The sequence below is a fragment of the Ambystoma mexicanum genome, chromosome 9, assembly GCF_040938575.1.
Source record: "Ambystoma mexicanum isolate Mex_15411 chromosome 9, UKY_AmexF1_1, whole genome shotgun sequence".
Classification (NCBI taxonomy): Eukaryota; Metazoa; Chordata; class Amphibia; order Caudata; family Ambystomatidae; genus Ambystoma; species Ambystoma mexicanum.
In genome coordinates, this window is record NC_090931.1 from 1419766777 (window position 1) to 1419791787 (window position 25011).

Consider the following 25011-nt stretch of genomic DNA (forward strand, 5'->3'; position numbering starts at 1 on the left):
CCCGCTGATCTCAGCGAACGTTCCACAGAGCCTGCATGCTGTCTCCCCCGCCCCAGACTGCCATCTTCTCCCCAACCTTCTTTCCCATTTAGTTTTTTTTTAATATTCCCAACCACCACCCCAGCCCGACTTACCTGATTGTGGTGGCGGCGAGGCCTGCCACCTCTACCTCTTCTCTCCATCTCCCTTTGCCAGCCGCTACGGAAGTGGAAGAGGGGCTCTGTAAGAAGCCCTGCCTTTCATCTCGATGGCAGCCATATTTGAACTGTCATTTGTACGAATGAATGGGACGATGCGTCTCGGTCATTCATAGAAAAGACCACGCTATCAGAACGCCGGGTTACCACTTTGATAACCCGGGTGCTAATGGGTTATCTAGTGCCTGATTGCAATGGCGTGATAAGACAGGTCCTGGTGAACTCATTAAAGCCATCTCTTTGCTCGGGCTTTTAACTCAGGCTACCGGGCCATTACCCCCCAGTGTAGCCCGTGGAATGGGTTACTAACGATATATAATTAATGATGGACGATAGCGCCTGACAATCCAGTGACATCATGCTTCGATTCCAAAAGTTGTGCAGTTGACGGTAAGGATTCTTACCATGCCATTGTATTCAGAAACTAGATTGTATAGGCTTTCTTGACAAGTGAGACATTTAGGTTGGAAGGAATTTGTAAAAGATTAGGGTACAGCTATGTTGGAAACATCCCATTATTGGTCAGGCTCGGTTTTGCATAGCTATCTTTTCCGGGACATTAAAATGTGAAAAGAGAATTGTTCAGGAATGATCCATGTGCAAAACATAACCTTGGAATAACAAGAGCAGGTAATAAAGCTGCAGTGCATTATGGGCCAAGTTACCGCTAACCATTTCTCAGCCAACAATAAAAATGTCCAAATCCAGGGAACTTGTTACCCGTTCAGTTGCGCAATAGAAATCTTACAGCTGCCTAAATGTCACCCGTGGGGACGGTATCCTCTGGAATATGATGTCACTCCCCACCCTACCTGAGACTGGGTTGTCTGCTCCCCACTTTCCTCTTCCCTGATTGCCTGTAAATCCCTTGCTAACAGTCTAACCGCCCCGTCCCCTGTTACCTCCCCGCTCCCTTATATCTCTGCATCCCTCACCTTGCTCTTCCCTCTATGATTGTAAAGCGCTCTGTTGCTCCCCAAAGCCAGGTCGTGCTCAATAAATACCCTAATATTAATAATAGTAATAAGTGGCTTCCCCTTTAGGCGACTCAATTATGTCCCATTGAAAGCCTCCTGGTTCTGTGCCTCTAGGGTCTCCATCATTACTCAGTTCTGCACTGTTGTTTGTGGGTGCTGTGATTTGAAGTACACGAGGTGGAGGTCCGCTGCTCCCCAAATAGACTTGTGTTTACTCTAGTTTGTCTGTTCCCAGACCGGGGTGATTATTGGACCTGCACAAATAGACACCACACCATATTTGTGCAGGTGCTATGCAAACACTTGTGTAGTATTGATGATACATTGGGGCCGCTGACTGCAGAATCTAGGACACTCTCTCGCACCCTCCATCACCCAACTCGTGAACAGGACCCCTTTGCGGCCCGCCCAGGCACATGCTCTAGGACACCCCTGCATTGTTGACGTCACATCGTTCACCTTTTCTGCAGTAGCGTTTAGTAATGGCACTCTCCGCACTGCAGGGCGGCGCTTCATTATTCAGGAAATAGTCAGTGTGGCATATCTCACCTCTCTACGCACACCTATTGCCATGCATCCATCCTCTAAAGCATCTGATGACTGATTATTCACCTGGCCTCTCACTCCAGCACACCTCACTCCTTCTCTAATAACCGTCTAATGACTAATTATTCACCTTGCCTCTCACTCCAGCACACCTCACTCCTTCTCTAATAACCGTCTAATGACTGATTATTCACCTTGCCTCTCACTCCAGCACACCTCACTCCTTCTCTAATAACCGTCTGATGACTGATTATTCACCTTGCCTCTCACTCCAGCACACCTCACCCCTTCTCTAATAAGCGTCTGATGACTGATTATTCACCTTGCCTCTCACTCCAGCACACCTCACTCCTTCTCTAATAAGCATCTGGTGACTGATTATTCACCTTGCCTCTCACTCCAGCACATCTCACTACTTCTCTAATAACCGTCTAATGACTGATTATTCACCTTGCCTCTCACTCCAGCACACCTCACTCCTTCTCTAATAAGCATCTGATGACTGATTAGTCACCTTGCCTCTCACTCCAGCACATCTCACTCCTTCCCGAATAAGCGTCTGATGACTGATTATTCACCTTGCCTCTCACGCCAACACATCTCACTCCTTCTCTAATAAGCGTCTGGTGACTGATTATTCACCTTGCCTCTCACTCCAGCACAGCTCACTCCTTCTCTAATAAGCATCTGATGATTGATTATTCACCTTGCCTCTCACTCCAGCACACCTCACTCCTTCTCTAATAAGCATCTGGTGACTGATTATTCACCATGCCCCTCACTCCAGCAGATCTCACTCCTTCCCGAATAAACATCTGATGACTGATTATGCACCATGCCTCTCACTCAAGCACATCTCACTCCTTCCATAATAAGTGTGTGATGACTGATTATTCGCCTTGCCTCTCACTCCAGCACATCTTACTCCTTCTCTAATAAGCGTCTGATGACTGATTATTCACCTTGCCTCTCACTCCAGCACATCTCACCCCTTCCCTAAAAAGCATCTGATGACTGATTATTCATATTGCCTCTCACTCTAACACATCTCGCCCCTTCCCTAAAAAGTGTCTGATGCCTGATTATTCACCTTGCCTCTCACTCCAGCACACCTCACTCCTTCTCTAATAAGTGCCTGATGACTGATTATTCACCTTGCCTCTAACTCTAACCCATCTCACTCCTTCCCTAATCTCACTACTGCCATTCATTTCCACCAGCTCACTCTGGTCTCAAACAACTGACCCACCTCTACAAGACACTGATGCTCATTTCCCCCATCATAGCCCATGTCCCCATATGCCCCCCCACCCCTGGAAATATCTACCTTGCCATGACATTGTCATCCCCACATACCCACCCAAGCTTCCTCTTACCCCATTACTCTACTATCGCCCTGTGACAACCACACAATGGTGTTTGTCTGTGCATCCTGTGCTCTCCAAGAGCAGGCTTTTATCGACTCCTGATTTCATCCTTTCAAACTCACCTCTTCATCTTCACTCACCCTCCCTAACATATCCTACACTCACTATTTGACATTCTTTTACCAAATCCCTGTCTTCTGAAAAGCCTTCCACCCTGGACATGACCTCTTAAAACTTCTCCCTATCTCATCTCAGCTGTGTGGACCTAAATAGTGTGGTCCCACTCCAGGTGGTTGTTAGATCTAGTAAGGCTGTCGACTAATCCAAGGTACAGAGTGCTCCCTTCTGAAGCACTCCTTTGTGCATCCTCTTCTCAAGAAACCCACAGCTGATCCTTCTTGTCCAGCTAACTATCACCCAATTTCCATTATTCCCTTTCTGGGCAAACTCCTGGAAACATTGGCCATCTCTCAGCTTAGCCTTCATTCCAATACTGTTGGCTGTCTCCATGACCACCAGTCTGGCTTCAGGGCTGCCAGAAGCATGGAAACTGCTCTCCTGAACATCCGTGAAGCTCTGCTCTCCAACCTTGACTCTAACATTCCATCTGTCCTCATCCTCCTCGATCTCTCTTCTGCCTTCGATACGGTCAACCATACCATCCTGCTCAACCGTCTCTGTGAAAACCTGGGTATCACTGATCAGGCTCTGGCCTGGCTGACCTCTTTTCTCTCAGATCCACCCTCCCAGGTCCAACTTGGGTCCTTCCTTTCATCTATCTTCCTCTCTACCTGTGGTGTTCCCCAGGGGTCTAACCTCTCGTCCTGGCTTTTCGACCAATACCTGGCAACTCTCGCCCACTGCATTGCCACTTTCTGCTCAAATATCCAGTGCTACGCTGACGACACTCAACTCATTTTCAGGCTGCCCTCTGCCACCTCCTCTCCCTCTCTCATCTCTGATTGCCTAACTGCCATTCAAGATTGGTGTGCCGCCAATGATCTTTGCCTGAATGCCAGCAAGAAGGAGATCCTCCTCATCGGCACACCTTCATCATCCTTTCCTCTCACTCTCTGGCCGGTCTCCCTTGGCCCTCCTCCTACCCCCACCTGCGAGGCTAAGAACCTCCGGGTCATCTTTGACTCCACCCTTTCCTTCTCCGCCCACATCTCTGAGGTCTCTAAAAAGTCAAATTTCCTACTGCACCTCCTCAGAGGTACTCTGTCTTTCCTCTCCTTCCCCCAGAAGCTCATGGTATCCCAACCTCTGGATCTCTCTAGCATGGACTATTGTAACAGCCTCTTTCTAAATCTACCGGCCTCTACTCTCCGCCCCTTGCAACAAATTCATAACAGGATAGCGAGACTTGTCCTTGGCCTCGATCCCTGGGATCATATCTCTCCAGCTCTGAAATCTCTCCATTGGCTCCCAGTGGATGCAAGGATTAAATTCAAAACCCTCTGCACTGACCACAAGGCTTTCTGGGGTCTGGGTCCACAATACCTTCAACTATCCCTCTGCAAATACCTCTCCTCTTGAGCTCTTCACTCCTCTACCTTCAACTCCCTCAGGGTCAGTTGTTTTTCAAAGAAACGAGCTGGAGGTATATCTCTAACTTCGGCTGGGGCCTTCCTCTGGAACAGCCTCCCTGCCACTCTAAAACTTGAGGAGAACCATCTCTGGTTCCGGAAGCACCTCAAGACCTTTCTCTTTTCTTCTGCCTTCGCTCCCCCTCTCCCCTGCTGATCTGTTCTCTCTTGGCATCGTGCACCTGGCCACCCTCTGTCCTCCGGGCCCAGGTACCTGCTTACCTTGCCACCCTCCCGCACTACCTCCAGGCCACCCCTTGCACTGGGGTCTGTATCTGTGCCCATACAGCCCCCCTTTTTCTTCCTGCACTTACCAGACCTACCCTGTCTGCTGCCTTAAACCTAGCACTTGCAAATTGCTGGCTGCACTACCACTGTTTGTTTCCTTTATTATTTATTTATTGTTATTTGTCTGTTTCTCCTCTGCTTCGCACTTTCCACTTCTCCCCCTTCCATGCACTTTTCCCCTCCCCTTCTCCCATGCACTTGCGCGTTCTCAATTTCACCGGGCCTAGTAAGATCACTGTTTTGTTCTCCCCTGTTCCCCTCCCTTGCCTTGTCGCGCTCTGAAATATTTGTGTACGAGCACAATAGAAATAAAATATCAATATCAATATCAATATGGTTTCCAAGGTATCCACAATAGGTTGTATGTAAAGGAGATGCCTGATTATTTGTAGGGTCCTTACAAAGAAAGCATGTCTGGGATATGCACCTAAACTCTGGAACTCCCTTCCTACTGACCTCAGAGCTGATACATCTCTATTCTCCTTCCGAAAAAAGCTTAAAACTGCACTATTCAACTAATCACGATTGCATGTACTCCTGCTGCTTTTGCACTCATGCAAAAAATGTATCCACTTGAACTGTATGTAACTAAGTAAGCAACTCTGTAACCAGCGCCACGATGCCTTCGGTCTGATGTGCGCTTAACAAATGCGAATAAATAATAAATAATAATAATAATAATATAGCATTCACTAGATGGAAGAGCCTTGCTCTGCAACCATCTTGTCTAACCATTAAATATCACCCCTTCACCCCAGCCAATCTCCCATTTTGTACACTAATAATAATATTATCTTTAATGGACTCTGAGACCTGCTGGGTCAACCATATACTGTAAGCTCTTCATAATGCACACGGGCATGGTCATGATGTAGGATGTTGCAACACTAGCATGAACCCCTGACACCCCCGCCCTTCTGAGTAGCTTTAGAACAAATCATTGTCCTCAAATCCAAAGTGCATTTCTAAACATCTGTCTGGTCATCATGTTAAAATGCGGTAGGTGGCATCATGTTATTCTGTAACAGCAATGCTATGGGTACATCACGTGACCTTTCCGTGGAAAGGAGACAATCACATTCTTTGAATCCTAAAATGTCATCTTATACATATTATTATTATTATTTTTTTGCAGGATATAGACGGAGACAAAGCGAGAGAAAGAGAGAGAGAAATAGAGACAGGGAGATAGAGCTACAGAGAAATAGAGAGAGAGCGATAGATTGCAGTAAACAAAAAAAAGACTCTTGTTCATTTAAGGCATTAACATGGAGCATTGCTTGAACAAAAGAAAACGACTAGAGAAAGTCACCCTGTTGAGACACATACCTGCCACTCTGTGGGCTACGATTCCTTCCAGATGGTAGCCATCATCTTCTGGGTCTTTGGAGGGGGCTTCCACATTTTCTGTCCCTTTTTGAGGGAACTGGGCTTGAGGGACAAAAGTTGGAGATGGGGAAGAAGTAATCATGGATTGCTGGGGTCCCACAGGAGTGTACATTGTTGCAGGAGGCACTGGTGATGAGGATGGACTGCTTTGACCAAAGCTATAACTCTTCACTGGTCCAGTCCCAGAAGGTTGTTGGCTCGGGTAGCTGTAAGGTGAGTAAGACCCCCCAGTCTCTGTCTCTCTGTAGTCTTGAAGGACATGCTCTGGTTCTCCAAGGCTTCTGCTAGTTTGTCCCATAGTCCGGAGGGTGTATGATTTGGGCATGGCGTGTTCAGCTGCGGCCATTGGCTGGGCAGGAGAAGTGCTGTAGTTCTGCATGGAACTGGGAGGTGAGGTCCCATAAGGATTGCTGACCCTCTGCTGAACTGCTGGATGAATGGGTTGACTGTAGATGCTCAGCCCTGGTTGAGCAGACAGGGAGGTGGCAACCGGCATGTGCTTGTCCTCTCTTGTGGCCGTGGGCACGCTCTGCGACTTGTGCATGGAGGTGAAGGACGGATCGAGGTCCAGCATTAACATGTTAAGTGCTTCAATTGACTGCTCAATCTCCTGCTGGGAGGCGGTCTGTGGGAACTCAGGGATACTCTGACTCTGTGACACCGTCTGACCAGTGCTCAGCTGTGGACTGGGAATCGGACTTTGACTCTCAATGGATCTGTCTTGCTGCCGGGAAGAGGGTCTGCTCCCTGTGCCCATGCCACCCTGCCAAGAGTTCAGTCCCCTCTGCACAGCCTCACGGCTACTAACACTACGGGCCGGCGCCTGTGGAAGCAACTGGGGAACTTGTTCAAACGTAGCATTCTCCGGTGCAGAGAATGATTGGGACCTGTACATCCCATTAGGGTCAAAGTAATATAAGTGCTGTTGTGTTGAACCTGGTTGTTGAGGCTGTCCCCAGCTGGGTGTCTGATAGATTCCCTGGTATGCTGCAAGGTTGTCCTGGGCAGACACTGAGGGTCTCATTTGACTACCCACCTCTTGATGGTGACGCGGGGAAGTGTTTTTCAATGTATTTTGGTTACTGTAATGGTAGCCACCATTGATGAGGGCTTCCGTTTCATAAAGTCTGTCTTTGTGCAACTTGTCAATCCCGTTGAAACTGGAAGTTCCATTGTGCAGGGAGGTGAGGTGTTCCATCCTGTGTGGCTCCTGGTAGCTGAGCTCATTCATGTTGTTGGTTCCATCAAACGATGAGAGTGTGCCTAGGCTGCCAACACTGTGCACATCCTGGTTGGGCAGGTCATCATCAAGGATATCTGTTTCACGCTCAGCCGCAACGATTGTATTGGCTCCGTTAATGTGCACCTGTGCTGGTACCACATGCAGCATCCCTCCCACGCCGGCCGCCCCGGCATTGTGGTTATGCATCTGCGCCTCGGTCTCCAAGCCAAAGCCGCTCAGGAGTCGCTCAAGCTCTCGTTTCTCCTCTGGGGTCAAGATCTGGTTGGCTGCCGCAATGACGGCTTGTTCATCAGTCTTGTCAGTCTTGGTGGAAGCAGTGGAGTTCCCCGAGTCACTACTCACAGACAGGGTGTGCTCGATGTGGTTAGGTGTGGCAGACAAGGGGATACCATTGGCATTGACAGTGGTGGTGCTGCCGTGAGTCGAGTCTTTCTTCTTCACCTTGGCATACAGACTCCCATCCAATGGTCCTTGAGTGTGCACAACCTCTGTAAAGAGAAAAAGGAATGACATTAGAAGGTTAGCTGTTCATGCTGGCAACCAGGGCATGCTAAAAGCTTCCATTAATCATCCGCATATTAATATCGTCTGCTGTAGCGATGCTTATCAAAATCTTGCGATGAAAACACTGCCGCACTGCCAAGACTGAATGCCTCTCTAAATTAGCACTAAGTACTCTGATTTTGCGCCACGTCCACTCCCCCCTTGGCACCAACATGTTCTAGAATACAAGCTCCTTTGCTTCTGTACAGATTGCTAATGAATATTCTGCGATGTTCCAGCAATCCACACCGCACTGTCCCGGAAGACGCTACCATGGCATCAAGCCCAGGCGACCAGTGCAGAGAGCAATCAATGTGATTGGTGGACCCTGGTCAATGTAAATGATCACTCTGCAAGAAGACACTCTAGGCAACACATTTACATTAAATATTTACTATCCTGCAAACTGCTCTCGACAATAAAAGGTGATGTGCAGCTCACAATGTTATGTTGACTTGGAGTGCCTACCGGCCATCCGGCACATTTGGGCTTCCTGACGAGTTCAGCGGTGTGGGCAGAAAACTGCTGGTAATTCCCATACCACCACCTTTTTGGGGTCGTTAACTGAATTACTACTGTTATTTCTGTCTTTTTGTGCATGAAACATTTTTACTATCAGATAAATAAAAATCTTATTTTTCAGACTCAAAATTATACTTCAGAAGAACCCACAACATCAATAAGAAAACAAATAACTCATACATATAAGGAGAGAAATGACATATACCAGGTATCACAGCTGATCTAGTGATACACTTCGGCAAGGGGCACCCACAATCCTCCGATTTCTACAGGTGGACCCTTGCTCTTGAAAACCAGCCTCCGGTGGTCAGCCCTCAGCCCGTGTCTCGATACACAGCAGGTTGCCCTTCTCCAATAGCGCAGAAGTGCTTCCCTCGCAATTACCTTTCATTATGTATGATAAATGAACAGGCGGCACACAACTTTAATTGAAGAAAACATTCTGAAATGGGGTTCTGTAGAATGGAGGCCCTCCTCTCTAGAGCCACTCTAGCAGTGACCCAGCTTGGCACCGTTTGTCATCTCTACTGCACTTCACGACAACTAGGTTTCCGTCTGGGACATGGTCACGTGAATTTCTGACGGACACCAAAGCGAAGACGCATCTGATGCTCCCTGCTCAGAACCCGAAAGATGTCTTCTGGTCATTTTTCCATTTAAACTCATCACTTCAACTTCCACCTGCAGTGCTAGGAAGTGAGTTCACCGTGGCGCGTAGCACTGTGCAGCTCTCTCGACTGCCTAATCACTGCCTTGAAAATGCCCCCTGATGATATCTTCTGAGCATATTGGAGTCAGGCTTTCAAAATATATTTGTTAAGAGTGTCTCCTCTTTGGGTCAAACTGGGGTGCCATTTTCTTTACAGGTGGATTCTACAAGGGGAGTCCTCTACTCACCATTACCTTCCGCACCAGCTACTTTGATCACCCTAAAACACCTAAATATGTAGCCAGCATGTACACTATGTTTATGCTTTGCATGTATTACTCTGACCAAATGTGCCCTTTCCTATGTACCAATACATTTCCCCTCCACAACCCAGCCCAGCTCAACCAACATCCTCATTGAAGCTTTGTAAAGGCGCTCTCACTACTGTCTGTATTTGTGCTATCTCAATGACATTTCTGGTAGGAGTGTGACAAACCAAATAAATAAATAATAACGATTTTATGATGCAGTTAATACCGGGGACCAGTCTCTAAGCACAGGACCGGGATTCGAACCTGTGCTGCTCTGAGTTGACTTGTCTCCAAGACAGACGCGTCGCACTGAGCTATCCTTCAGCCCACAAAACATTCAAAATACTCAGATGATTCCATGGAAAGCATTGTGCAACCGCGATTACACATGCAGGATAACTAGTCTATTGTGTTTTGGGACACTTGATTGGCCGTTGTCAGTTCTCCTGTGGACGTACTACTTGTGGGCATACGCTTGGCACGCACAATACACACAGCACGGGCACAGAGAGCAGCACTGGTTTAGAGGAGATATACAATGTAATATTGGCTAGGAAGGAGATCCAAGTATGTCTTGGCTGAGGCCACGAATCAGCTTCTCAGCTGCAGCAGGGCATCACAAATAAAACAGAGCCCTGAGACCAGAACTTACTCACATGTAAGAGGCAACCACAATGCAGCAAGCTGTTGGGTGTCCTGACCCACGTTTAAGCTATCATGCCACAACATTTGGTGCTGTGGGCTTAGAAAATTCAAGATGGCGGAAAACCCACATGTGCGCCGAAATCCAGGAAAGCTGCGCAGTTTGTGCGCACACTAAAATGGTTACCTCACTTGCCACCCACCAGTGCGAGAATGAAAGGCCGGGTTGCCATGAGGGAAATGGGTTGCCAAAGGAAAAACAGTAGCGCCGGTTAGCTTCAAAGCGCTTTAAAACCACCATTGGACTACCCGCACAGTAGTCTGAAACCATTGGGAATGGAAATGCTGATTGCCAAATGCAACCTAGAATTGTGGGGAATTCATTTGTTAAATCCCAAAAATGGGTGCAGTACCAGTACTCACCACTATCCAAAAGCCGGCGTTTTAAAACCACCCTTTGTTTCTCTGAAGGCAGGCTCAAAATGCCTATTTTCAAACATTGCAATATGTGCGAAATATTCACTGAACACCAGCAGACATTTGGCAGAATGGAGTTTTGTGTGCCTACAAAATCTGGGAAATGAAGAGCCCAGAACAATGCTTATAACAAAACTGCTATGCAGTCAGCAGTTTAAGTTGCACTGGATTTAAAGACACTAAAATCGAAAATGTTTAGATTAAATGAGTGACCTATGTTTGGTGTCACATGCCTTTGTAACTGTTGAAATGTCATAGTTTTGCACTTAGAATCAGCATTCTAGCTGCATGTGTAAAACTGCAAGTTAATTTAAAAAGCAAAAAAAAAACCATGACAGTTAGCTAAAGTCTGGTTTAAGGAACTTGATTTTGCTTGACAGCTACCCCCATCAGGAGTGAAACTTGAGTCACAACTGTGGTCCCAGGACAATCTGCCTTTTGCTGGCCACACTAAGGATATGCCATCTATCTGATAATTGAATTACCTGTGCTCTACAGGAGCTCTGAACAAAGCCTATCTTGACTCAAGCAAAGGTTTTATTACGGCGATCGTAAAATGTAGCTTCCTCTTGGCAGAAGCTGGGAGGGGCACTGCCTGTGAGAGCAAGCTGGCTTGGCAGAACTGGATAAACCAGTATTTCTACCTTGTGCTGAGAGGAAACCACACCCCTTTGGAGCCAGAACATAACTTTAAAAAGATGGATCATTCATAGAGCGGACATGTGAAAATTTTATAAATGATACCATAATTCTTGTGATTTTTCTGCCCACAGTTTAAGAGGTTTTTAGAACCGGTAGTATGTTCAGGGGGGTGTTAGCGGAAAAGTGGATATTACTCTAAATGTGTGCATGTTAAAAATCTGAAACTTCATCAGTTAATGTCCATACTCCCTGCGCACATGTATGTAAAGTTGGGTCCATGTCAGAAATTGAAAAATCAGTTAAAAAGTCAATTATGTGCCATCTCTGAATGCAAGCTCCTAGGAAGAGAAGATTTGGACAGAGACATGGCTAAATTCAGCCACACCATGTATATGTAATTTCAAGCAACTGTGTAACTGTGAAATATGTCTTTTATTATCAAATATAGAATGTGTGCAATCTGACAGGGGAGTGCCCTCTTGGCAAGCCATAAAATGACATCACCCTGACTCACAGTTCATTCGCCAATCAAGTGAGGGATGAAAGCAGGACCAATGATAAGTGAGAGGGGCGAGTTTAGTTATGACCAACACACCCACCCACTTGCAGAACATATAAATGGACCACTGAAACTTAGGTAGAGACCTTCAATTCCATTTGCTGCAACGCACTCTGCCAAAATCCATACTTTACCTCCATCAACCTCCAGAAAGCCAAACTAGAGACTTCAATCTATCCAGAGCAGAGAGACCCAGAGAACCGGTGCCTAGCAGAGACCAGGCCATTGTATCCAGAGTGCTGTACCCAGAGAGAAAGCAGTACTGTACCCAGAGAGAAAGCAGTGCTGTACTCAGAGACCAGACCGGAGTCCAATCCCAAAATCCTGACCAGATCCGTGACCAAGCCGCTTTCCGGTTCAAAATCTCTTGTGAGTACTCAGCAAAACTCAGAACACATCTCTTAATTAAATTCATATAATTCAATCTATTTAACCTAAGTAGAACTGCCTGATAGCTCCAAATTTGTCACCTGTCATTTTAGCTGCAAAATCTGCCACCTGTCATTTTGAGCTTTTAAAATTTGCAAAACCAAAAACGACCTCTATTAAATCGGTCATAACTCTGTAACCGTTTGGGCTAGAGACTTGCAGTAACTTTTATCTGAAAGCTTAGAATCGTGGCTTTCCTATAGTTGTACCGCAATCGCGGAACACGCACCCGCGTTTTACCGCGATTTGCAATTTCTTCACGTGTAAAAAGACAGCAGTTTTGCTTTTCCATTTGCCAGAAATTCGTTTAACCTGCTAATCATTCCTGAATCATTGCAAGAGTGAGCCTGAGCTAATATCAACTAGATACCACTCACCCTGAACCTCTGAAAGGGAATTAAAAGCATTTCCAGCATATTTCTCATTCATTGCTAGCACATATCAAAGCATTTGCCTGTGTTTTCAAACTTCTGTTGTGTAAGCTTGCTGGGGTGAACTGAATCACATTTGATTGCATTTCTGAGAACTGTGTGTTTTCCTTCCATTTCCTTGCATTGCATAAAGAGGGGGGGAGTGAATAGCCAGAGAAAAGTGATTACATTGTTTGGTTGAAATCATATTGAGTATTTTCTGTACTGCATTCATTGAATATTGCATCCACCTGAGCTTACATAAAGCATTCTCTACCACCTTATACTTCTTCTTTTGTTCCTATTTACCAGTGTGCTATCTTATCCATTTCATGTCAACTCATTAGTGATCATAAAGAAGTGTGCTAGTGCCAGATTCTCTGTTGTTAATCTTTATCATATCAGATTAAGTGTGATATTCAATTATTAATTTATTATAAAGTGTGATATATATATATTTTAAATTATCAAATAAATCTTTTAACTTGCAAAACAGAACTACTTCTTGGCTCAGTGGGGTCAGGAGGATTCCAAGAGAGGGGTGTTATACAGGGGTAGTCATCCAGAACGCATGAACGGGACATAAAGATATATCAATAAGGGTTTTCATTTAGTATTCTAGACTAGGCGTTGACTTAGCTGTAGTGTTGAATTGAATCCTCTTACAAAGTGGGGGCTCGAGCCGAGACGTTGGGTTAGATTTACCATTTGTGCAGCTTAATACAGTGTGCTAACTGACGGGATACATACATCCGGTCGGATCACCACGCTGCATTACGCTGTGAAGCATTCCTCAAAAGGGACACTCCAAGAAAAGTTCTGTTCTGCAAAAATAAAATACTAACTTCTGTAAGTCAGGACAGAGACCAATCTCTAGAATGACGACCTTGGTAGATATGAAAATAGCCAGAGAGCACTTCTTACACAAACTATTTGTGAGAGGTGAATGGGCTGAGCAGGGCCAGGATGCCTGGTTGCAGGCCATCACGCGACAGGTCACTGAAACAGGGTCAGACTTATGGAGAGATCAGGGTCCATTACACGTGGCCCTGAGTGAACTATATATGGCTCCTAAGGCCAAAGATGAACACAACAAGATTGTTAGGATAGCGGCATATTTATATTTATATATGGGAGCCATACAGAATAAATGTGCTGAAGGCCACGATCTGGCAAAAAGGCAACAGATGGTGTTAGAGAAGGTCCAATCTGACCTGGTCTCTTCTGAGCAGAGGCTGCAGAGGAGCCAGGAGTCAGAAAATGACAGCAGACTGTACATCACTAAAATGAAGGAGGATATGGATGTGCTGCAAAAGGAAAAGTCAGAACAGGATACCAGATTTCTGGCCTTGCAGAAGGAACACCAAGAAGGTTTGGACTCCCTACTGCAAAGCCAGAAAAAGCTGGAGCAACAGCTAGACTTCAATAGGGCATGTGCTGAGCAGGTAGTCACCCTGCAAGGCCACCTAGATAGAGTGAAGGCAGAGAGCAACAAACTAATTCTGAAAGACCTGGATACCCAGGCAGAGTTTGACCAGGAGCGCCAGAAAGCTGGTGCCTTCCAAAGGCAAAGGGACGACCTGGCGGCACAAATGCAGGCTCTTAGTCAGGAAAGAGACGCCTTAGGCCAGGAAGTCTGCCATTTAAAAAGGAAAATGGAAGAAAATCACCTGGCCCACCAGGGGCTGGGTGACCTCCAAAAAGAAAACCAGAACTTGGTAGAGCACACCAGAAGGGTGGAGGATGCTCTAGCAAGAAAGGAGCAGGCCAATAGGGACATTGCCCAGGAGGTAACCCTCCTGCAGCAAAGACTGGCCCAGTTCTCCAGGACCAACCAGGAAGCACAGAGGGAAAATGAGGCTCTCTGCCAGCACAATGAGAGGCTCCAGCAACAGGTAGCGATGCAGGAGAAACTGATAGAGTCGAATAATGCCTTAACAGAGGAACTGAAAGCACAAATGCAGGCTCTTGCATTGCAACAGGGAGCAGGGGCGGATAGAGATGAGGTCCGCTGGGAAAGAGAGACTCCTGACCATAACCGCAGGAGCCCTAACACCAGGGGCCTTCATCTCCCCCAGTCCCTGGACTCTACCACCCCCATGTCCCCTGGCGCACATGAGCACAGGGCCACAGGGATGGCAGATTACTATCCAGCTAAGAGTATGGGGCTCATAGGCCAGTACCACTCAGGAATGGAGGGGTGGGCATCCGGGTATGGGCACCCAAGTACAGTACAGTTCAATGGGGAACCCCAGGAGAGTAGGCCCATTAAGGGCATCCTGAAAACCTCTGCCCAGTTAGGTCAGTGGAGGGGGTACCCATCAAATCCTGGCAGCAAGGAAGAATCTGAAGACTCCTCTGAACTGCGCAGGACACAGGAGACCAGGTCCCCACATTCTGCCAGCCATTCGCAGGCTCGCAGAATCCGGGAAAACCTGGAAGAACAGACGGGAACCTCTGGGAGCAGTGCCTCTGAGTCCGAGGAAGAATGGACAAGGGTTACCTGAACCAAAAAGGCCAATAAGGCAAAAAGGGCCTTGCTTAAGGACCCCTTAAAGCAGATTAAGGCGATCAGGAGCGTCATCACGCCTTACCATAAGAACGCTAAGTATTCTGTTTGGGAGCACTTAGAGTTGTTTGAACAAATGATGGAGACTTTCCATTTGAAGGACAGCCAAAGCTGTATTCAATATGTAAAGTGGACCTTCTCCCCGGAATACTCCAGTTTCTTTGCGGGGCTGGAGGACCAAAATCATTCAAGATGGTCCACCTATAGGGCGGCCATCTTGAAACATTTTTCTGTTCACAGAAATCCTCAAGAGGCTCGCAAGGCAGCCTACAATTTGCAATGTGGGGAGGATCAGGCCCCACAAGAATTTGTGCAGGAGTTAAAGCGTGCTTTTGCACAGACCACAAGAAGGGTGCGCACAGATAGTAGAGAGTTTATTAATACGTTTTTCCATGCCTTGCCCAAATATATCATGACCCAGCTCGTGAGGGATTTTCACGAGAAAAGATCTTTAGACTGGGTCATTGAACAGGCTACCCGGATCTATGAGGTGCAGAAGCCCATAGAAAATAAAAGCAATGCCCAGAAAAACCCCAAAGCCAACAGCACCCCTGCTGCTGCAAAGGTGGCAGAGGTAAAGGTCACCCCCGTTTCGGATTTGGAGATGGGGGGGCCTAAAAACCTACCTGCACCTAATAATGCTAGGCCCAGAAGGTCCTCGGGCCAGTCACAGACAGGGAGCCAGGGAGGCAGCCCCACAAATGGGGTCCCTCGCTCTCCTGACTATGTAAGTCCTCGCTACAAAGGTAACAGACCCATCCTGGGTTATGTGTGGACTCCTCCAGCCCAAGGGGGGGGATCCAGCCAAGCACCTAACCCAGGGAACTTCCCTCCAAACTTCCCACCGGAGGGCAGAAATTTACCAAACCCTGGGCAGAACTTTTTCCCCAGATATCCACCCGACTTCCAACCCCAAAATCATCCATCCTTCTTTCCCCAATTCCCTGAGCCCAGACCACTGAATCCGGGAGAGGGGAGGCCAAGGGTGGAGGGGTACCCAAATCTTCCCAACCCGGGGTATTACCAGAGGAGGGACAGCTACCCTTCCCGGGATCAGCCCAGGGGAGAAAACAGGGCCCCGTATCAGCCTGAGCGGGTTTCCCAGTTAGAGCGCCAGGTTCAAAACATGGCGCGGGATATGGGTCATATACTGAGGGCGCAGCAGAACCCTCAGATCAGCATGCCGGCGCAGAACGCACCCAACTCTGGACCTGGTGCTCCAGAACAATGACGGGGGCAGCACCCCGATAACTCACCGGTTCCCAGGGAGGAGGCACAAGGGGAAGGGGGGTGTAAAGCCTTGGAGGAAGCTTCCTTCCTCACTTGTAAACAGCCCCTGGAAACCCAGGAACCGGAAACAAAATCTCTTGCCCCTGAAAGTCTGCCTCCTAAGGAGCAGAGGGGGGGTAGGAGAAACAAAAGACCCAAACAGACTCAGTTTGAGGAGGAGGTACAGATCTTCCAATTTGAGGGAGAGGGATCCTCAGAGGATCCTGGGAAAAGGATCTTCTCCTTCAGAGAGGGGGGAACTCCCCACAAAGAAAAATGGGTCCCTAGGGATGCAAATCCAGACCAGGGAGATGTGGAGACTGAGCTACCGCCGCCCACCATCTCATCCCAGAACCAACAGCAAGAAAATCCCCTGGTCCAAACCCATCCTGGTGACTGCCTCCAAAAAGGGGGGGGGCGGCCCAGAACTGGAACCAGGGGAACCCACAATGGCTCTGATCTCCAGTTGCCAAATTTTTCTTTCAGATTCCCAAGGCTCTCCACAGAATTCTGCCCAAAATTCTTCTCTCGTGATGTCCAAAACCAGAAAATTAGCCCACCAGTTGTCCAACAATGTACATTATCTGTGCCCCCTTGAGGAGAAGGAGGGAAGATATTATGCCCCGGTACAAGTACAGGGGCAGGGTACAATCTCGGCACTGGTGGACACTGGATCTCAAGCTACCCTTCTGTCCAGAAGGGCCTTTGACGAACTGAATGCAGGAAGGGGAGAGAATTACCAAATTCCTCTCACCTCTCTTCCTGGACAACTGCAGAACTTTGACGGGAAGTACATTCCCGTTGAGGGGACTGCAGACTTGGACATTAAGATCGGGCGACATAAGTTGAAACACCCGGTCATAGTTGTGACCCCAGAGGGCACCCCTTGTTTACTAGGGAATGACCTCCTGAGAAGGTTGTCACCCCTAATAGACTGCGTAAACAAGGTCCTCTGGACTCAGACTAGCCGACCCATAAAATTAAAACAGAGTGTCAACCATGTTAGTTTAAACGGCACATGCCACATGGTTGAACAAAAATCTGACCAAGTAGAATTTCACTTCCAGAACAACCAAATTCCAGACGTGACAGTAATAGCAGTAGGACAACAGACTGGTGATGGGGGGTCCTCTCTATTTCTGAAAATCAACCTTCCTTCCAGTCTAAAGTGGTATTCCACGCTGGAAGGAAACACTCTGAAATTCTATACCAGTCCACAATCTGAAACTCCCACTCCTATAGTCCAGAAAGATGTGAAATCAGCTCCGAGCCTGGCTGATATTCAGCAAATTGGAGAGCAGTTGTTCATCCCTGTTCAGTTAAATGATGGGAAGGACTCTGTTCTCGCTCGAGTGTGTGTGAACAACGGTAAGAGCTTGATCAGCGAAGCCATGTTCCGCCAACTCCCAAAAGATCCAGCCATTCCCACCTTCAAACTGATAGACAAATGGGAAATGGACCTGGAAGCACCTAATTCCAAACATCTCCTGCCAAGCAGGTGTATGCTCAAAATCTCCATTGGCAACAAGAGCATAGTCCACAATTGTTGGGTCGTGCGAGACGTCCCTGCCGCCTTTTACTTAGGCAGTGACATTCTCAATCGCTTTGCCATTAGTTTGGACCTAATAAACTTCAAAGCTTGGTCCCGATTAGCGGATAATCCCATGGGCTTTGATGATCCAGAAAAAGCATTTAGGTCAGCTCAATTGCTACCTTATGCAGTTGAAATTCAGGTTAAAGAGGGAGTCACCATCCCAGAAAGGACTCGACAATTCTCCCTGGAAGTGAAAGTTAAAAGGGGACAAAAGTTGAAAAACCCTGATGCTTACATACATCTAAATGCTTCTCTCCAACAGCAAGGGTTGGGGGTAAACCCAACTCCATTAGTCAACATAGAACATGACACCATTCTAATAGAGGTGGATAACAGCGACTTAAAGAGTATTACTCTAGCCGCAGGCACCATTATTGGAATGGCGGTTGATGACCGACATTTCTCCATTGATCTTAGAAATGAACTGTTAGGACCAATCCCCAAGGACTGTGTTGACAGTGACAGTGAGGACAATACAACACCAGACAGGATTTTCACCCGGCATGGGGGGAACTTCCTGGTGTACACTTCCTGCCCCTATGGTAAGGAAGATGTGACTTGTGACTTCAGGAGGGATGAGGTGATTTTCCAGGTCCATGAGGGCTGCCTTCCCCACCTGAAGCCTCTGGTCCAAATCAGCACTCTGACCAGGGACTTCTCCACCCAGCTGGAGGAGGCCGCAGAGATAGCCAAACCAGAAGTCTTTCCAGGCTTCAGGCAGATGGTGGAAGAGAGAGTCAGCTTAGCTGATGCCTGTGTAACTCTGGAACAAAAGCAAAAGTTGAAACAAGTTTTCTTGGATTTCCAAGATCTCTTTGCGGTAGACTCATATGACTGTGGTCGCACTGACATCCACACAACAACAATCCCCACGGACCCTGGCATGACTCCTGTGTTTGTGAAGCAATATCGCTTGCCTCTCGCATCAATGGAGTCCCTTACTGAAATAATTAAGAACCTTGAGTCCCGGGGAATAATCCGTCCAGTCCACAGCACCTTCAATAATCCGGTGCTGGGAATATTGAAGCCAAACGGCCAGTGGAGACTCTGCGCCGACCTCAGGGAGCTCAACAAACGGGTCCATGCTTCCCGATGGCCTCTTCCCTACATTGACCAAGGGCTGGCCCAGATTCAGGGGTCACAGGTATTCACAGCAATAGACCTGACCAATGGATACTGGACCGTGCCTGTCAGCAGGGAGGACCAATACAAACTGGCTTTTACCTTTGGGGGCCAGCAGTACACATGGACCCAGACTCCCTTCGGATACCTCAACTCCGGTAATGAGTTCAATATTTTCCTACATAAGGCCATGCCCGACCTGGGTGCAAGGGGTAACCTGGTTTATGTAGACGATGTCCTCATCAAAAGCTCAACTGTTGAGGAACACATAGCGGAGATCCGTTATGTTCTGACACAGTTGAGGGCCGCCGGAGCAAAACTTTCCTTTCAGAAAGCACAGTGGTGTAGAACCCGTGTTAATTTCTTGGGGCATGAGATTACTCCTCAGGGCCTCTGTCCCCAGGAAAAGAAAGTGGAAGCACTTCAGAAACTGAAAGACCCCACAACTCTGCGGGAACTAAGGAGCCTCCTTGGACTGACTAATTACAGCAGAAAGTTCATTGAGGGCTACGCAGAGATCACCAGACCCCTGATTCATCTCCTGAAGGGGGGGGTCAAGTGGGAATGGGGTCCAGAACAAGCCGAGGCGGTAAAACATCTCAAAAGAAGCCTCTCACAAGCGCCTTGCCTAGCTTACCCTGTCAGAAACAAGGAGTTCTTCCTGGAGACGGGGTTCTCTAATACGTGCTTGACGGCAGTATTATACCAAAAGCATGACAAGGTCAATAAAGTAATCTCCTATGCGAGCAAAACTTTATCCTCTGTGGAGGAAAAATTCAACGATTGTGAGAAGGCACTCCTGGCAACGGTGTGGGCATTGAAGAATTACCGCCCGTTTATCCAGGGGGAACACATCATAGTGGAGACTCCACACCAGCCTCTGCAATATCTCCAGAGTGACAGAATCCGGGCCGGAAATGTGAGTAATTCCCGAATTACTTCCTGGATTCTGTCAATGCAAGGCTTTCCTGTGGAGGTCAGATATGGCCAAAACAAGAAGAGTCCCCTCGCGCAAGGTCTGGCTGACTTTTGCATGATTGTGCCAGAGAAAACTGTCTCGAGGACGAAAGTCTACAAATCAAGGACAACATGGAGGCATACCTTAATTCCCCCCACAAAGTCTTTGAAGAAGACAAGTGTGAGGGAATGCCCACTGTGTATGTGGATGGATGCTCTTACCATGTTGACAACAACGGGGAGAAAGAACTGGTGGCCGGCGTAGGGAATGCATGGGTGAATGAGTCCCCAGAACCCTCCGCTGGATACAAAATTGGTCCCCGAAGTAGTCAGGTGGCAGAATTGATGGCTGTGCATCAGGCCATCCTCACTGCTGTCCAGCATCAACTCCACGAACTGGTCATAATCACAGATTCGGATTATGTACGGAACGGGTTCGTGGAGCACCTGGTTAGTTGGAAAACCAGAGGCATGTTATGTGCTAACAACAAACCCTTGAAACATGGGAAGTTGATCCAAAACATTGATGATCTGGTCACATCGAATGGGATGACCATCTACTGGAAAAAGATCAAGGGTCATTCCAAAGTAGAGGGACCAGACAAAACTGGAAATGACTTAGCTGATCAGCTGGCCAAAACTGGAGCCATCCAAGGGGATCTAATTGAGATTGAGTCCCTGTTGGGGGAAATCCAGGTCACTGCTATCACTAGGTCCCAGACAAATGCTCACAACGACCTTTCAATTGCACAATGGAGTAAGGAGACCCCTGATGCTGATTTGATTACTGCTCAGAAGGGGGATCCAATAATTGGTAAATTTTACCAGCACCTTGAGGACCCTGAGAACTTTCCCCTGACGGATACCGATTACATTGGGAAAGAGGACCTAAGAGTGTTGATGAAATGTCCAAAAATGTTCCGGATCCAAGATGGTTTGTTGGTAAGGAAATCCAAAGCTGGCCACGATCAGTGGGTGGTTCCTACCTCATTCCGAAGCCTGATGTTAAGTCACGCCCATGATGCGGCCACCGCCGGTCATAGGGGGTTTCACACAACATTGGAAATCTTAAGAGAGGTTGCATACTGGCCACACATGGGCCAGGACCTCGACCAATATTTGAAGGGTTGTCTTGTGTGTGCACAATTTCAGCCATCATCCCTCACGCACCGTGCGCCTCTCCAAAAGCGGGGGATGACACTGCCATGGTCAGATTTACAAATCGACTTTGTAGGCCCTGTGATTCGCTCGGCTAGGGGGAATAAGTACATGTTGACTGTGACATGCTTGTTTACCAAGTGGGTGGAATGTCTCCCAGCCCCAAATTGCAAGGCAGAAACTGCAGCTGCCTTGATGATTAACCACATCTTTTCCCGTTTTGGTCTACCTCAAAGGATTGAGTCAGACAGAGGTAGCCACTTCACCAGTGAAGTAATGACAAAGATGTGGGAGATACTGGGGGTCAAGAGAAAGCTGCATATTGCTTACAGACCAGCTTCTTCTGGGGCAGTAGAGAGATATAACCGGACAATTGTGAGCATATTAAAGAAGTTTGTGGCAGATTCTGGGCCAAGTTGGGATATCCGATTACCTCTGGTCCTAATGGCCATCAGATCTACCCCTTCATCTGCAACCAAAATGTCACCATTTGAGTTGATGACTGGGCGCAAGATGGTGCTTCCTCAGCATTTGCTCTACAGGACCCAAGAGCAGACACTGATAAATGCCTCCACTACTCATGAGTATGTAGAGAATTTAAGGAAACACCTCCAACATGCTTTTGCTTATGCTCAGCGGAATCTAGAAAGATCGGCTGATAGCATGAAGACCCATTATGACCTGAAAACTTCCAGGAAGGAATATCAGGTGGGAGACCGGGTCTATCTATACAACTTCCAAAGGAACCAGGCCAAGCAGCGCAAATTTTTGCCTACATGGAAGGGACCATTTGAGATCGTCGACAAGATCTCCCCTGTGGCCTACAAAATCCACATCCCCAAAGGTCCTTTGGCAGAGGGGGAAGACAAGTGGGTCCACATAAACCAGTTGAAATGTTGCCATCCCAGGCACACTCTGCAACAACTGGAGGAATCCTCTGGAATCCTAGCGGGTACTGTCTCAGACTAATTCAGTTCCAACCATAAAACATACCACATCTAGTCTCTAAAATATTGTGATTTGCATGAAACTGTCTCTTAGTTATACTGTTTTGTTTTCAAAATAAGAATGTAATGTTTCGTTTTGATGAAATGCATATGCTGCCCCACTATCTCAACAGTGGTGGAAAAACGTCTATGAGTAGGTATTGCCGCTCTTCCTTTGTCGTCCTAGGAGAAAGAAAACCTGAAGACGGGCCAAGGAGGGCGATCCGGAGACCGGGAACTAAGACCCAATGGGCCCAGTGGACCGCCCAATATTCCCATCAGGACCGGCGAGGAGAACCGATCGATCAGTACCGGATGGAGAAGAAGATGCTGAACTGTGCCATCTACAGAAGAGGAAGAAGATTATGCGGACAGACCGGTGCATGGGTCAAAACCCTTGTGCACGCGACTCCCCATCGACTCAAATTCAAGGGGCAGTCACGTGGGGGGGGGTTTGTTGGGTGTCCTGACCCACGTTTAAGCTATCATGCCACAACATTTGGTGCTGTGGGCTTAGAAAATTCAAGATGGCGGAAAACCCACATGTGCGCCGAAATCCAGGAAAGCTGCGCAGTTTGTGCGCACACTAAAATGGTTGCCTCACTTGCCACCCACCAGTGCGAGAATGAAAGGCCGGGTTGCCATGAGGGAAATGGGTTGCCAAAGGAAAAACAGTAGCGCCGGTTAGCTTCAAAGCGCTTTAAAACCACCATTGGACTACCCGCACAGTAGTCTGAAACCATTGGGAATGGAAATGCTGATTGCCAAATGCAACCTAGAATTGTGGGGAATTCATTTGTTAAATCCCAAAAATGGGTGCAGTACCAGTACTCACCACTATCCAAAAGCCGGCGTTTTAAAACCACCCTTTGTTTCTCTGAAGGCAGGCTCAAAATGCCTATTTTCAAACATTGCAATATGTGCGAAATATTCACTGAACACCAGCAGACATTTGGCAGAATGGAGTTTTGTGTGCCTACAAAATCTGGGAAATGAAGAGCCCAGAGCAATGCTTATAACAAAACTGCTATGCAGTCAGCAGTTTAAGTTGCACTGGATTTAAAGACACTAAAATCGAAAATGTTTAGATTAAATGAGTGACCTATGTTTGGTGTCACATGCCTTTGTAACTGTTGAAATGTCATAGTTTTGCACTTAGAATCAGCATTCTAGCTGCATGTGTAAAACTGAAAGTTAATTTAAAAAGCAAAAAAAAAAACATGACAGTTAGCTAAAGTCTGGTTTAAGGAACTTGATTTTGCTTGACAGCTACCCCCATCAGGAGTGAAACTTGAGTCACAACTGTGGTCCCAGGACAATCTGCCTTTTGCTGGCCACACTAAGGATATGCCATCTATCTGATAATTGAATTACCTGTGCTCTACAGGAGCTCTGAACAAAGCCTATCTTGACTCAAGCAAAGGTTTTATTACGGCGATCGTAAAATGTAGCTTCCTCTTGGCAGAAGCTGGGAGGGGCACTGCCTGTGAGAGCAAGCTGGCTTGGCAGAACTGGATAAACCAGTATTTCTACCTTGTGCTGAGAGGAAACCACACCCCTTTGGAGCCAGAACATAACTTTAAAAAGATGGATCATTCATAGAGCGGACATGTGAAAATTTTATAAATGATACCATAATTCTTGTGATTTTTCTGCCCACAGTTTAAGAGGTTTTTAGAACCGGTAGTATGTTCAGGGGGGTGTTAGCGGAAAAGTGGATATTACTCTAAATGTGTGCATGTTAAAAATCTGAAACTTCATCAGTTAATGTCCATACTCCCTGCGCACATGTATGTAAAGTTGGGTCCATGTCAGAAATTGAAAAATCAGTTAAAAAGTCAATTATGTGCCATCTCTGAATGCAAGCTCCTAGGAAGAGAAGATTTGGACAGAGACATGGCTAAATTCAGCCACACCATGTATATGTAATTTCAAGCAACTGTGTAACTGTGAAATATGTCTTTTATTATCAAATATAGAATGTGTGCAATCTGACAGGGGAGTGCCCTCTTGGCAAGCCATAAAATGACATCACCCTGACTCACAGTTCATTCGCCAATCAAGTGAGGGATGAAAGCAGGACCAATGATAAGTGAGAGGGGCGAGTTTAGTTATGACCAACACACCCACCCACTTGCAGAACATATAAATGGACCACTGAAACTTAGGTAGAGACCTTCAATTCCATTTGCTGCAACGCACTCTGCCAAAATCCATACTTTACCTCCATCAACCTCCAGAAAGCCAAACTAGAGACTTCAATCTATCCAGAGCAGAGAGACCCAGAGAACCGGTGCCTAGCAGAGACCAGGCCATTGTATCCAGAGTGCTGTACCCAGAGAGAAAGCAGTGCTGTACCCAGAGAGAAAGCAGTGCTGTACTCAGAGACCAGACCGGAGTCTAATCCCAAAATCCTGACCAGATCCGTGACCAAGCCGCTTTCCGGTTCAAAATCTCTTGTGAGTACTCAGCAAAACTCAGAACACATCTCTTAGTTAAATTCATATAATTCAATCTATTTAACCTAAGTAGAACTGCCTGATAGCTCCAAATTTGTCACCTGTCATTTTAGCTGC

At 47.1% G+C, this 25011-nt stretch overlaps 1 protein-coding gene across 4 annotated transcripts in view; it reads right to left on the reverse strand.

Annotated features, from left to right (window-relative positions):
* TNS1 (tensin 1) overlaps nt 1-25011 on the reverse strand; it is a 2137091-nt gene that overhangs the window by 195065 nt on the left and 1917015 nt on the right. For all 4 annotated transcript variants that reach the window (XM_069616815.1, XM_069616816.1, XM_069616817.1 and 1 more), the window contains one exon: nt 6294-8084. In XM_069616815.1, coding sequence (XP_069472916.1) covers nt 6294-8084 — 1791 coding nt within the window. The remainder of the gene's footprint in view (nt 1-6293; nt 8085-25011) is intronic.